Genomic DNA, 12,822 nt, shown 5'->3' on the forward strand with positions numbered 1-12,822 from the left:
TAAGCATATTTTGTTGCCTTTCCTGGACAGTGTTGTCTAAAAGTCGTCGGATAGTCCGCGCAGAAGGAATATCAAGCCTTGATTCAGAGAGTTGGGCAGCTTCGAGAAGGTCTTTAAACTCTGGGTGTTCAACAATACGAAATGGGAGACGGGCGGTGGTAATAAAGTTAAGAATTCTTCGCTGGAAAAGATTATTGGTAAAGACCTTTGTTAGTGCACGCGGCTAGATAATACTAATATTAGTAGTCTCTCTCTATATCTTTAAAACAATATTTAAAACGTACTGATTCACGTATTAACTGGTCAATCCCTTGCCTCCTTTTTTTCTAAGCGACATGTACCACCGTTCAGATGTGCTTTAAGTGCAGAGGTTCCCGTACGCTTATAACCTGGATGAGTAAGGGTTGCAAAACACCGCTTACACATAACCTTGGGCTCGCCAGTCTTCTCGTGTGCAACCTGTTTAAAAAATGCTCCCAAAGCACTGATGTTTTTTTTCCCATCCCAATGTAAGCTATCTCGGCATTAAGAGTTCAATCCAAATGTAGTTGTTAACCACTATTCCACGAATTGTTTCCGGGAGTCATCCATCTCAGGTTTAGTAGCATAGAGAATCCAGAACTTTCGAAGTGTAGATCCGACACGTTCAAGTGACTTCGGCGCATAAGAAAATCGCGGAGGGGGGGAGTAAAAGGAATAGAAGTCACAGTTGGTTGACTGCTTGGTAAATCAGGAAGGTCATCTGATTGAAGAAGATCGGGATTGATAAAGGAATCAGAATAAAAGGATACTTGGGACTGAGACATTGTCGTAAGTTCCTAAAGATTAGAAACTAGAAATAATAAAGAGACATCAGGAGAAGAGAAAGGGAGAGGGACTTACAGGAATTCCCCCTATTATTTAGGAGATAAACAGGTCGCAACCGCGAGTTCGACCTGTACAAAACTATACTCTATGTTAATTGGGTGACTAGCGATGGTAGTGCGGTTTTAATGCGGTTTTAACGCGGTTATCTTGCGGTTATCATGGATAACCACAAGATAACCGCAATGAAAAAATCACCAAATTCAAGCAATTTGAAATAGAAACCTGGTTTCTCCTGAATTTTTAAGTAAATATACTAAATTTAAAGTAAAAATATAAATATAATAGGCTCTTCTCTATTCTTCAGTAATAATTTTATCTATAATAGCCTGATTTAGTCAACCTACGAAATACTTATAAAGTTCTATCTAGAGAGTGTACTAACTTCTATTTGTATAAAATATATATTTTACAACAACATCCTGAATTCCTTAGTAATCTTAAAATCTCAGACAAACACCACTTACTAGCTACGCAAAATAAGAGGCGATATATCAATATTCGGCTCGTTATTTAAGAAAAAGGATCAAAGTAAGCAGTAGGGTGGATATTTATATATACTACAATGCTTTATCACCCTCCCACAACCAAATATAAAAGATAAAATAAGCAAGAAACTACACAAACCGATATTGCAAACTAATGCTACAATGACTTATGCATTGCAAGGAAGCAATATTACTATCTGACTTTGGTGAATGGTGATGCTAGGATCGGGCCAGGACCTCACGGCGATGATATAATGCCCAAGACCATCTTGATTACTTATAATATACTAATGGTCTAGTGGTAACGCATTAGATCTAGTAATCTAGAGGTACTGGGTTCGATTCCTAGTAGGTGCTTGAATCGATGTTAGACCATCTGTACTGCAGCTGGCTAATATCGACTCGTCCAGTGCCTAATCCTATGGAGGACCTCTGGATATTTTTATTATTTTACATACTTTTTATTTAACTTTTAGAGTAAGCAAACATACTTTAACAGGGACGAAATGCCTTGCTATTTAATAACTAGATATACACAAAGAGGAATCGTTAAGATAATAAAAGTAAAGGGAAAGAAGCATGCGTTCGTTGCAAGGAAGCAATATTACTTGCTGACTTTGGTGAATGGTGATGCTAGGATCGGGCCAGGACCTCACGGCAGTGATATAATGTGAGGACCTAAGTCCGACTGCGTAGTGGTGCTGAGCTTTACCACTACGCCACAGCCAAAAGGCGCAAATCGATGACCGAACGGTCATCGAGCTCAGTGTACTATATAGCAAGGTCAGGTCCGTGACATATAATGCCATGTACCTTCTTGGTTACTTATAATATACCAATGGTCTAGTGGTAATGCATTAGATCTAGTAATCTAGAGGTACTGGGTTCGATTCCTAGTAGGTGCTTGTGTCTATATTAGACCATCTGTACTGCAGCTGGCTAATATAGACTCGTCCAGTGCCTAATCCTATGGAGGACCTTTAGATATTTTTATTATTTTACATGCTTTTATTTAACTTTTAGGGCAAACAAACATACTTTAACAAGGGCGAAATGCCTTGCTATCTAATAACTAGATATACACAAAGAGGAATCGTTAAGATAAAGAAAGTAAAGGGGAAGAAGCGTGCGTTCTTATACTACGAGAGGTTATATAACTGCAATAAGCGGACCAATCATGTGCGCCAATTGCAGCGAAGGCGAATAGGAGTAATATACGGGCGTGGCCTGTCAACACATTCCTTGTCTTTAAGTTTTCGGAATAGCTTATTATCGTACACTCCCAGGAGCATATTGCCTGGGTACACGTATATAAAACGTTAGAGGAGCTACAACCAATAGGGGCAATAGGGACAGTAGGGACAATAAGAACAACTGGCCTGAGAGGTCAACCGGGCTCACTGTACTAACCAGAACAGGTGATTTTCAATTAAAACAAGAGTATGTAAGCTGCATAAGTGTCACCTGATATGCTAGAATTGGTTAAAGAAGCGAGAGTTATGCTAGTGCGGTTTTCTTGCGGTTATCCATGGGTAACCGTGGTTAAACCACAAATCTGCGGTTGCGGTTGCGGTTTTCAAAGTGATATCCAAAACCGCAAATCTGCGGTTGTGGTTTTGACTATGATACCCAAAACCGCGGTTTTGCCGCAGTCTAATTGCAGATACACCAGGGACTCTTTAGTTTTGAAGGAGTTCACTCCATGATACTAATCGCTTGGAGGAATTTCAAAGAGCAGAGGCTTTCTTTCGTCCCGAATTGCAACTTTCAAAAAGAGAAAAATGTTTATTGTAAAGTTTAGTTCACTACTTGGGTGCGTACACTTCGTTCTGTGTCGCCCCGCGTTCAAGTGCCTGGATCGAGATACGATTGTGATTGTAACTTTCGGATTGTGCAAAGAGCACATCTTTTCATAGTTATCGTGGGTGCTTTCCCCCTGTCTAGAAATACTGGGAGCCTAGTATATATCGCGCGATCCTATCTATATATAGAGCCTAGATACTGTCGGAAAGAAAGGCAAAGACAGCTATTTTTTTCTTTGGATTTCTCTCACTAGCTGGTTTCCTTCCTACATAATCTCTTGTCTTTCTTGGCACACCGCACCACGGGGCTGCTCTTGCTAAATGGACAGGATAACGTACAGATTAGGATTATATTGATGGGTTAATCCAATCTGGTTCATTAATAATTTCAGGCAAGAGGAAGAGAATTGTGCCTTACAGAATATTTGCCAGGAAACAAGTATTATAATATGGATCGATTGTTCTCCGATCTTACACCACTTATCTATGTAGTCTTATATCAATTAGCAGGGATCATCTGTATTTCAGCCAGTGGGACACCGGGAGAACTGGCGAAAAGCATGATGGTGTCGCAGAGTCGCTGCAGGACCATCTCCGCACCTGACTTGTCCAAGATATGACTTGAGGTTGCCAGCCGAACACGAAGATGGAAATTGCTGGGGATTGTCTCAATCAGTATATGATTTGTCGGATACGGCTTGGCCACACTCTGCATCGAACAATTCGCCTGTCCAATTTTGAAGGAATTCTCTGGGTTCACGTTCTGGTGCACTAGGATGCTGCCACACTGCATCCCTGGGCCCCATAGCGAGCCAAGTTCCATCAATTCCTGCAGTTCAACCGATTCGAACAACAAGGTGTCACTGTGCTGATTTTGGATGACCCGAAGGAGATCCAGGACCGTCCAGGTAGGATCGAGCGCTACCCGCACTGGGAGACGTCTGATACAGAGTCCGACGACACCGTAAGTTTCTTCCGAAGCCAGGTGCCGGCCGTTCGTTGTTTGAAGGAACATTACGTCCTTGCAATTCCCCAGCCGGGAGAGAACCAGGGACCAAGCCCCTTTGATCAAGCTTGCCAGAGTTGTCTCCACATGTGGAAGCTGAGAAGGGAGAAGGATAGTCCGTTCATCTTCTACCGGAATGTTGGAGCCCGATGCTTGTGATTTATTGCCCAGGCAGGTCATGCGAGAATCTTCGAGAAGCTTTCTCCAGAAGTCGATGGCGCGCTCAGACTTGCTTATCAAGCACTCCTCGAAATATGCAGCAAATGAAGGGGCCTCCGCCAGACGGGTGCTTTCAAAGAGGGCTTTGAGATCCTTTAGCAGGGTCGCGATGCTGAACGCATCATATTGGGCATGCGAAAGCCGGATGACCAAAGACCGGTGGTCATCATCAGGCCCCTGGACCAGAGTAAATCGGGTGATCAACACACCCATCGGAGGAAGTGGGATGCAATCCCTACTGATCAAATTCTCAGTTGCCTTGGCCAGGTCAATATCGTTACCATAATGGACACTTCGCCAGAAACCTATAGCGCGCTCGTGCAGCACCACTTGAGCCGTCTTCGAGTGATACGGTATGAACATGGTCCGTAAGATGGTGTGCCTTCGAATCAATGCCTGGCAGGCCATTTGGAGCTTTATATTGTCCATTGGTCCCCGGAGGTCGAGGATAAAGTACGTGCAAGGGCGCTGCAAGCGAATAACCTGACCTTCTAGAGCGGGGAGAATATCTTGGACGTCGTCATGGGGTAGTCGGCTCCCCAAGCAGGGCAGGGAGGATAAAAATGCTTTTCTTAGTTCTTCCCATGACTCAAATCCGAAATACCGTTCACTGCTCGCAGCCGCCGGTTCTGGGGCCTGTACAGCACTTTCGTCTGTGCCGCTAATTGAAAGCACTAGATCAGAAAGTCTCGGATTACGAAATACATCGGCGACCCGGAAAAAGAGACGATGTTGCCGCGCAAGCTGAGCAAATCGGATGGCGATAATGGAATCGCCACCAAGGAAAAAGAAATTATCGTCCATGCCAATATCGTGAGGTTCAATCTCCAGCACCTGTGACAGCACAGAGAACAAGAGGCGTTCCGTCCGTGTCGAAGGAGGGCGTTTGACCACTCCAGCCCTCTGCGCGTATGCCGCAAATAGGTCTTTGCGGGGAATTTGCGACGCTCGCTGGCTGAGCAGGCGACGATCTTTTTTCCCATTATGTGTCAAAGGCACCCGGTACAGCGGGATGAAAATGGTAGGCACCATGTAACCGGGCACCTGCTGCTCCATTTGTTCTCTTGCTTGTTGCCCGCTGGCGAGAAATTCGGCAGTGGCAGTACAGAAAATTTGATCTGGTTGATCCGGTTGAGCTTTTCGATAATCGCATTGACCCGTCCCAATGAAGGCTGCCAAAAGCGGTTTTGCTTCTCCTTCGGAGACAAGGGGTGTGATAAGTTCGGCGACGACTTCTCGGGAAGATGGAAAGCACCGACGCACATGGTACTCGACCTCGCCCAACTCGAGACGTTGCCCGTGCAGCTTGACCTGGTTGTCTTTGCGCCCAATATACAGCAAGGATCCGTCTGTGGTATACTGGACTAGATCGCCCGTCTTATACAGCAGCCCAGTCCGCCCTAATCGCCTCAGCCATGGGGGCGGATCTCTGATAAAAGCCTGCGCCGTCTTCTTGTGATCATGCAAGTAACCGCGACCAACGATAGGCCCTTCAACCACCAGCTCACCCACGGCTCCGATGGGCACCAGCCGCCGGTGGTCGTGGCGATCCACGACCCAGCAGATGGCACCCTGGCCGTGACCAATAATTCCAGCATCGGATCGGTGCGGGCGGAGAACTTGCGATTGCGTAACGCAATAGGAGCACTCGGCCGGCCCATAACAGTTCATCAGCTGCACTTTCCCCGCCCAGCATTCGACGTCCTTGGATGTCATAGGCTCCCCGCCGAGGGTTATCGTGCGGACTGAGGGAACGGCCTCGGGTGATAGCAGCCGTAGAACCGATGGTGTGAGATCGAGGCGATTGACGCGCAGCCGGCCTATCGTCTCTGCCAAGGTATCTTTCAACCCGCTCTGAGCCGGGATGCACACACAACCGCCCGCTAGCAGTGTCCGTAGGAGATCTGCGACGCTCACATCGAACATGTAGGAAGCAAACTGCAAGGTCCGGGATGAGCGGTCTAAGGATCGGACAGGGTTCTGTGCGAGGGCGCCGGTGTAAAATGCACTATGATGAATGACGACCCCCTTGGACTTGCCAGTCGATCCAGATGTGAAAACTACATAGAGGTCATCCGCCGGCGTGGCTGTAGATGGTGGCATGGTCGAGGGTGTGGCACTTGCAGACAGAGGGAACTCCGTGTCTCCGAGAACAACTACCTCTGCTGCCAGCTGATGGCAGATCGGGGCAGTATGCGGGGTAGAGATGGCGAAGGGTGGATTGAGATCTCGCGCAATGGCTATTAAACGCTCCGTGGGGACCTCCGGATCGAGCAGAGCGAAAGCTCCTCCGGCCTTGAGGACTCCAAGAATAGCTACGGCAGTCCAGCGGGTTTTTTCCTGGCAAACGGGTACTACAACTCCCGGTCGCACGTCCATCCGTTTCAGTTGCCATGACAGCTGCGATGAGTACTCGTCGAGCTGCTGATAGGAAAAGTCTCCGTCCCACGCACAGATGGCGGGTGCGTCTGGACAGTCGACAGCGTGTGCATGGATACATTCATGCACACATGCCTCAATTCGTTCAGGAACGACTCCGTTCCACCGGTCCAGCTGCTCCATGTCCTCAGGGCTGAGCGTAAGGATCTCTGCCACCTGCCGGTTCGGACTGTCATGCAGTTGCCGTAGAATGTGCGCAAACTGAAAGCTAAATCGCTGGGCTTTGGCGCTCTCTAGACAGTTTTTATCGAAATTCACACGCACTATCAACGCGTTGTTGGACAGGGGCTGGCAGAGTACTATCAGCGGATGTCTCAGAGCGTTTTGAGGGTTTAGTTCGCGGATGGAGCTAGCTCTCCGAGGCTGCAAGAGAAGGACATTATGGTATTGGCAGGCGGCCCCGGGCGTGTCGTATAATGGCAGTGCGTTGCTAACCCGGCATTGCTGAAGAGACAACCGGGTCTGTGTGTCCTCTTGAGCTTGCTGCAGTTTGTCCGCAATTTGATCACATGAGTCAACGTGTATCCTTACTGGGAGGACGCGGCCTGCCAGTTCTCCCTCCAAGACACCGAAGAGGATGTCCTCGGACCCAGTATATTGAGAGAGAGCAATAGCCCATGCGAGCTGCGTCAGAGGAGAGATCTCGCTGTCTAAAAGCCCGGGCTGCCCCTTCATTGCCACAGAAAGCTCAAACGACTCACTGGCCTCGGGGCAGTAATTGCGCGGTATTGTCGGAAATGCCTGTCCGCTGTAATTCGCCAATTGCCGACGACAATAGGTTTCGACCCGGTGTGATCCCCCGATGTTCTCAGAGATGTGTTCTAGGTTGCCAGTACCAAAGAGAGGGAGGTCTCCAATTCTGGTATCAGGTGTGCACGCAAGAATTTCGGAGACGGCTTCACGGAATATATCTGCCATTCCCCATTTCTGGGTCTCTGATAGGACATGTGGGCGGTAAGTGAAAGTTGCTCTGGCCATGTCACTTCGGAGGGCAATCTCAACGATCACATCATACTTGTGTTACGTGGTATCAGCAAGTGGCCCATAGCTTTTCTACCCAGGGGCCGACGTCAGTGTTAGGCTTACCTCGGTGTTATCTTCGCTACTGATGGTTTCGAATGAGAGGGTCGGAGACCAACTCTCTTCTTCCTCAGAGCCCACTACGAGCCTGTTCAGCGATATGCCTGTGTTGAAGAGAGGCTTGCCTGAGAGGTTCATCGAGTGAAATATGTCGGCAAGAGCATAGTGTTGGTGAGCTAGCGCTTGTGTGTAGTCCGTCTGACTTCCCTGTAGCACCTCCAGCAGAGATGTATCGGCTCTCAGAGCCAGTCGTGAGACTAGCATATTGATAAAGGGCCCCACTGCGTGATCAGTACCCGGTAGAGGCATATCCCGTCCCGAGGTCGTATAACCAAAGCAAACCTCATCAGAACCGTTGTAGAAGCGTAATACCAACCCCCAGGCTGCCTGAAAGATATTCGCCGGGGTTACACCATGGCTGCTGCAATAAGTTCTCCAGTTCGAACCCACTGGAATGTCGAGATCGAAAGACCTCCATGCTCCGCTGGCATCATCTACACCCAGCGTGCTAAGTGGAGGAAAGAGACACGGCTCAACGCCCTTGAGATAGCTTGTCCAGTAACACCGAGCGGCCTCGCTATCTTGGTGGTGCAGCATCCCAATGTAATCCACGAAACGGAAGTTGGACGGTTCACTGCGCCGCCCGTCGTATGCCCGTGACAGATCGCGCAACACGATCTGGGCGGATATCTCGTCGATCAAGGCATGATTGATTTCGAGTTTACACAAGACCTCTTTTGTGGGTGTCGCGCACAGCGTCAATCGATGGAGAGGCTTGCTGCCTCCGGGAAAAGGGCGCCTTGATTGCAGTTGTTCGACCATCGGTATGGCGCTCTCATCCCATTCCAACACATCGAGATCAACGTCCACGGTCTTCAGCACAACCTGGTCGAGATACCCCTCCTTGGTGACAGCGTCGATAAATACCGTTCTCAGGATTTCATGGCGATTAACGACCTTCCTCCATGCTTGAGCCATTCTGTCTAGCTCAACCGCTCCGGTACAGGAAATTACCCGGCAGATCAACTGACAATGGTAGCGATCTGGGTCCCAGGACTGAGCTAACAGAATGCCTCGTTGAACAGGCGAGCAAGGGTATGCCGCCTGAACCATCTCAGAAGATACCCCAATTGCCGGCAGAGTGTCGTAAAGCAGCCTGTCCAGGCTTGGATAGGTCAATGGTAACAGTGGGAAATCCCGGAGAGTGTAACTATGGGGCTGGAATCCCAGCTCTTGCGCAGCGGCTTTCAAAGACTGCTCACATGTGCGAACCCACTGGCTGATAGCCTGCTGTCGAGGAATGTGGCGGCTGTAGACGAACTTAAACTCCAGACAGCCCTGGCTCACCACAGCTGTGATATCAAATAACTCTGGCCGCTCTAAATCACCCGATACATCCTCGACGCCATTTCGCGATAGTCGGGTGGCCGACTGCAGACGCGCCCCAGGTCGCTCAAGCTGTTGAAACAATCCAACGTAGTTGAAAGAAATCTCCGTACGGCCATGGTTGGCAAACGCTTTACGGCCCTGATTGTTCAGGTAACGTGAGGCGAAGTAAGCCCAGCCTTTGTTGGGGACCAGTCGTCGACAGTCCTTGACGCGACGCACCACATCCCCCAGGGTGTAATTATGGGTTATGTCAATATAGGTTGGCCAGATAGTGGTAAACCACCCCACCGTGCGTGAAAGGTCCATAGCAGGATCCCACGGCTCGCGTCCATGACCTTCGGAGAAGAGAGCTGGCGCGGGCCGGTCTCGGAACGTTTGTGCAAACGAATAGAGCAAGGCGGCATGCAAGATCTCCACTGGCTGCGTACCAAAAGCGTTGTTGGCCGGCCCCAGAAGCGACTTCGTAGCGTCCAAGTCCAGTGTAAATCGTTGTTGGTGACTGTCCGCCCAAGTGTTCCGATGGGGGGCAAGACCCCAGTAGGCATCCTGCGAAGGTGGCAGTTTAAATGGCAAAGCCGCGTCGGGCATAAGATGGGCCTGCCCGTGCTCGGATTGAAGTCGACACCAGACCTGGAAAGGAAGGGAGGGAGCGCTGTCCAACAATCTCCCCATCGAGAGCAACCCCTCTAGGTCCTCAAGTATTATGCGCCAGGATACCCAGTCAACTACCAAGTGGTGGGCCACAATGAAGATATACTGTTCTGGTTCAAGTTCGCCTTGCATATCCAAAAGATCCACACTCACCAGGGGCCCTCGCTGAATGTCCAAGGACAGTTGACTCTTCATCATGATCGCGCGGGCCTCGTCGTCACTCCTGACTTGCGTCGCGTCGAACCGGTAGCTGCCATCAATCCCAGCCGGAATTGACTGCATCCATTTTCCTGGAGCAACATGACTGTAACGCGTCCGGAGCATGGAGTGATATGTGAGAAGCTCGGTGACGGCCCCTTGAAGCTCGTCTGAGGTCGTGGGAGGGTTGCATTGCAGGAGGAAGCTTTGGTTATAGTAGTTGTGTTGCTGGGGAGGGACCTCCTCAAAAAACATTTGCTGGATCGGCGAGAGATGAAATGGGGAATCCAGCTGCTCTGCTTCTATCGTCATGGGGGACTGGGGGACCATTTTCAGCGAGTCCGCCAGCTTGCAAATGGTCCTGCAGTGGAATATGTCTGCCACTCGACAGTTCAGACCCTCGGTTCTGGCTTGTGATGACGCCTGCATCGCAGCGATCGAATCGCCTCCCAACCCAAAGAAATCCGCGTCGGCGCTGATCACTTGTGGTTGTAGATTCAATACACGCGCCCAGATCTGTTGGAGGGCGCACTCCGATGGGGTAGTCGGCATTCGCGTCTGGTGGGTGGCAGTGGCGTTATATTCGAGCAACTGCATCGACGACAGAGCAGCTGCCTCTGTCCGGAGTCGTCGACGATCCAGTTTACCGGTCGCTGTCAAGGGCAGGGTTGATAAGACAAGGAAGACCCCAGGGACCATGTAAGTCGGTAATCGCTTCTTCAGCTCGCTCTGAACTGTGGCCATCCCGGCTCGCGTGGCATCACTCGGTACCGCGAACAAATGGTCCCCGGGGCTCCTCTCTTTCATACCCCAGAGAAATACCATCAGGACAGGAGTCCTTCGATCCCCTTGAGGTACGAGGACTTCTGCTGCCACATCATGCAGAGTCGGGATACAGTCCCGGACATGATGCTCGACCTCGGACAACTCCATGCGCTGCCCACGGAGCTTGACCTGGCTATCCTTTCGACCGAGAATCCTAATCGAGCCGTCCGTCTCGCGACTGGCAAGGTCTCCCGTCTTATACAGTCCCCAGTTGTATGGGCTGCTAGGGCGGAAATGGTGCATCCATGTCGGGGGTTCTATGAACGAGGCCGCCATTTGCTCTGGGCTGTTGATATACCCGCTTCCAACAGTAGGGCCGTCGATGAGCAATTCGCCTACGGTAGACACGGGCATTAATTTCTCACGATCATCCGAGTCGACGATCCAAACTCGGGCGCCTACGGGGAAGCCTACATTTGAGGGGTCCGTCTCTGGCGTTAGATGGTTGTTTAGAGCCGCGTTGATGGAACATTCCGCAGGTCCGTATGAATTGATCAGGCGGACATGTGGACTCCAGATGGTAATGATATCCTTGGATAGTGCTTCACCTCCCACGACAATCGTCTCAATACTCGGCACTTGCTCCGGTCGCAGGGTTCTCAGAAGGGTTGGTGTCATGTCAGCAAGTTGGCTTGCAGCTGCGCAATAACTGTCGGGAGATTGTCCATGAGCTGAGCCTCCGATGGCACGCAAACACAGCCCCCAACCAGTAAAGGGATGATCATATCCGAGACACTGACATCAAAAGCGTAGGAGGAAAAAGAGAGGGCACGCGTTTGCCGGCTGTAGCCGACTGCCTTAACATAAGGTCTTACCATGGAGCAAAAAGATCGGTGGCTGATCTTCACGCCCTTGGGCTTTCCAGTGGAGCCGGAGGTGAAGATGACATAGGCTAAGCTCCTACTAGAGGAGGTCCTTTGGCGCCCTTTAATGTCGACTGCATTGATCGCAAGCTGCGATTGTGCTGTATCCACTGTGATCACTTCTGGCCCAAGGTCCGAAGCTTTCGCAACATGGCTATTACGGCAAAGGATCCATCTTGCACCCGATTCTTCACAGATCCGGCGCAGGCGGAGGTCGGGGCATGCAGGATCCAGTAAGAGAAATGCCCCTCCGGCCTTCAAAACGGCCAAGACAACAGCCGGAGTCCACTTCGATTTGTTCAAAAGAACAGCGACGATGAGATTAGGACCAACACCACAGGAGATGAGCTGGTCTGCCAGTCTCGAAGAGTACAGCTCCACATCTCCGTATGTGAAATTGCCATCCCAAGCACAGACTGCCGCCGCCTCTGGCTGGGCTAAGCACTGGTCTTTGATAAGCTCATGAATGCAACTGTCCACTTCGGCGGGTAATTTTCCATTCCATGACTGCAGCTGTAATATATCCTTCGCGCTCAGGGTATTGATTGATGTATGGAATCCCGCTTTATCGCCGGCTCCGTTAGCCTTGCATTGGTTCCCTTGTGGCGAATCTGGAGTGATGTAAAGCGTCTTGGTACTCTGACCTGTACTGTACTCGCCCATGATGTGCTAATTATCAGTCAAGGCTCAAGGACATGCGCAGGATGTGATGGAGAGGAGTAATTTTTGTGCTAAAAGAAAGATTTCCCTAGATGAATTGAGAAACCTAGCTTTTATGAAGATGATTAAGATTCTGAGGTTACATTCTATACATCTCGTCAGTTCCTTTCGAAACTTTCATTTATCTTTGCTTTCTTTCAATGGGGGTCCTTGTTACTATCCCCTCGTGTCTTCTTTTTCCTACGCCGGAATGCGGGGGTATCATTGCACTGGCAGTGAGCGAATGGCAGGGATGGAGCTGACTCGGTGAAGGGCCAATCATATTGGCTGTTCGACAT

General features: G+C 49.8%; 1 protein-coding gene across 1 annotated transcript; it reads right to left on the reverse strand.

Moving 5' to 3' along the window:
• Positions 1–3,653: 3,653 nt before the first annotated feature.
• On the reverse strand, positions 3,654–12,487 carry ATNIH1004_005441 (Nonribosomal peptide synthetases (NRPS); the record flags this gene model as incomplete). Its single annotated transcript, XM_033570095.1, has 3 exons — positions 3,654–7,832; positions 7,905–11,696; positions 11,777–12,487. 3 exons carry the CDS (start codon positions 12,485–12,487, stop codon positions 3,654–3,656), a joined length of 8,682 nt encoding a protein of 2,893 aa, XP_033426127.1.
• Positions 12,488–12,822: the final 335 nt, after the last annotated feature.

Source organism: Aspergillus tanneri, assembly GCF_003426965.1.
Source record: "Aspergillus tanneri strain NIH1004 chromosome Unknown AapTan_4_pilon_pilon_pilon, whole genome shotgun sequence".
Classification (NCBI taxonomy): Eukaryota; Fungi; Ascomycota; class Eurotiomycetes; order Eurotiales; family Aspergillaceae; genus Aspergillus; species Aspergillus tanneri.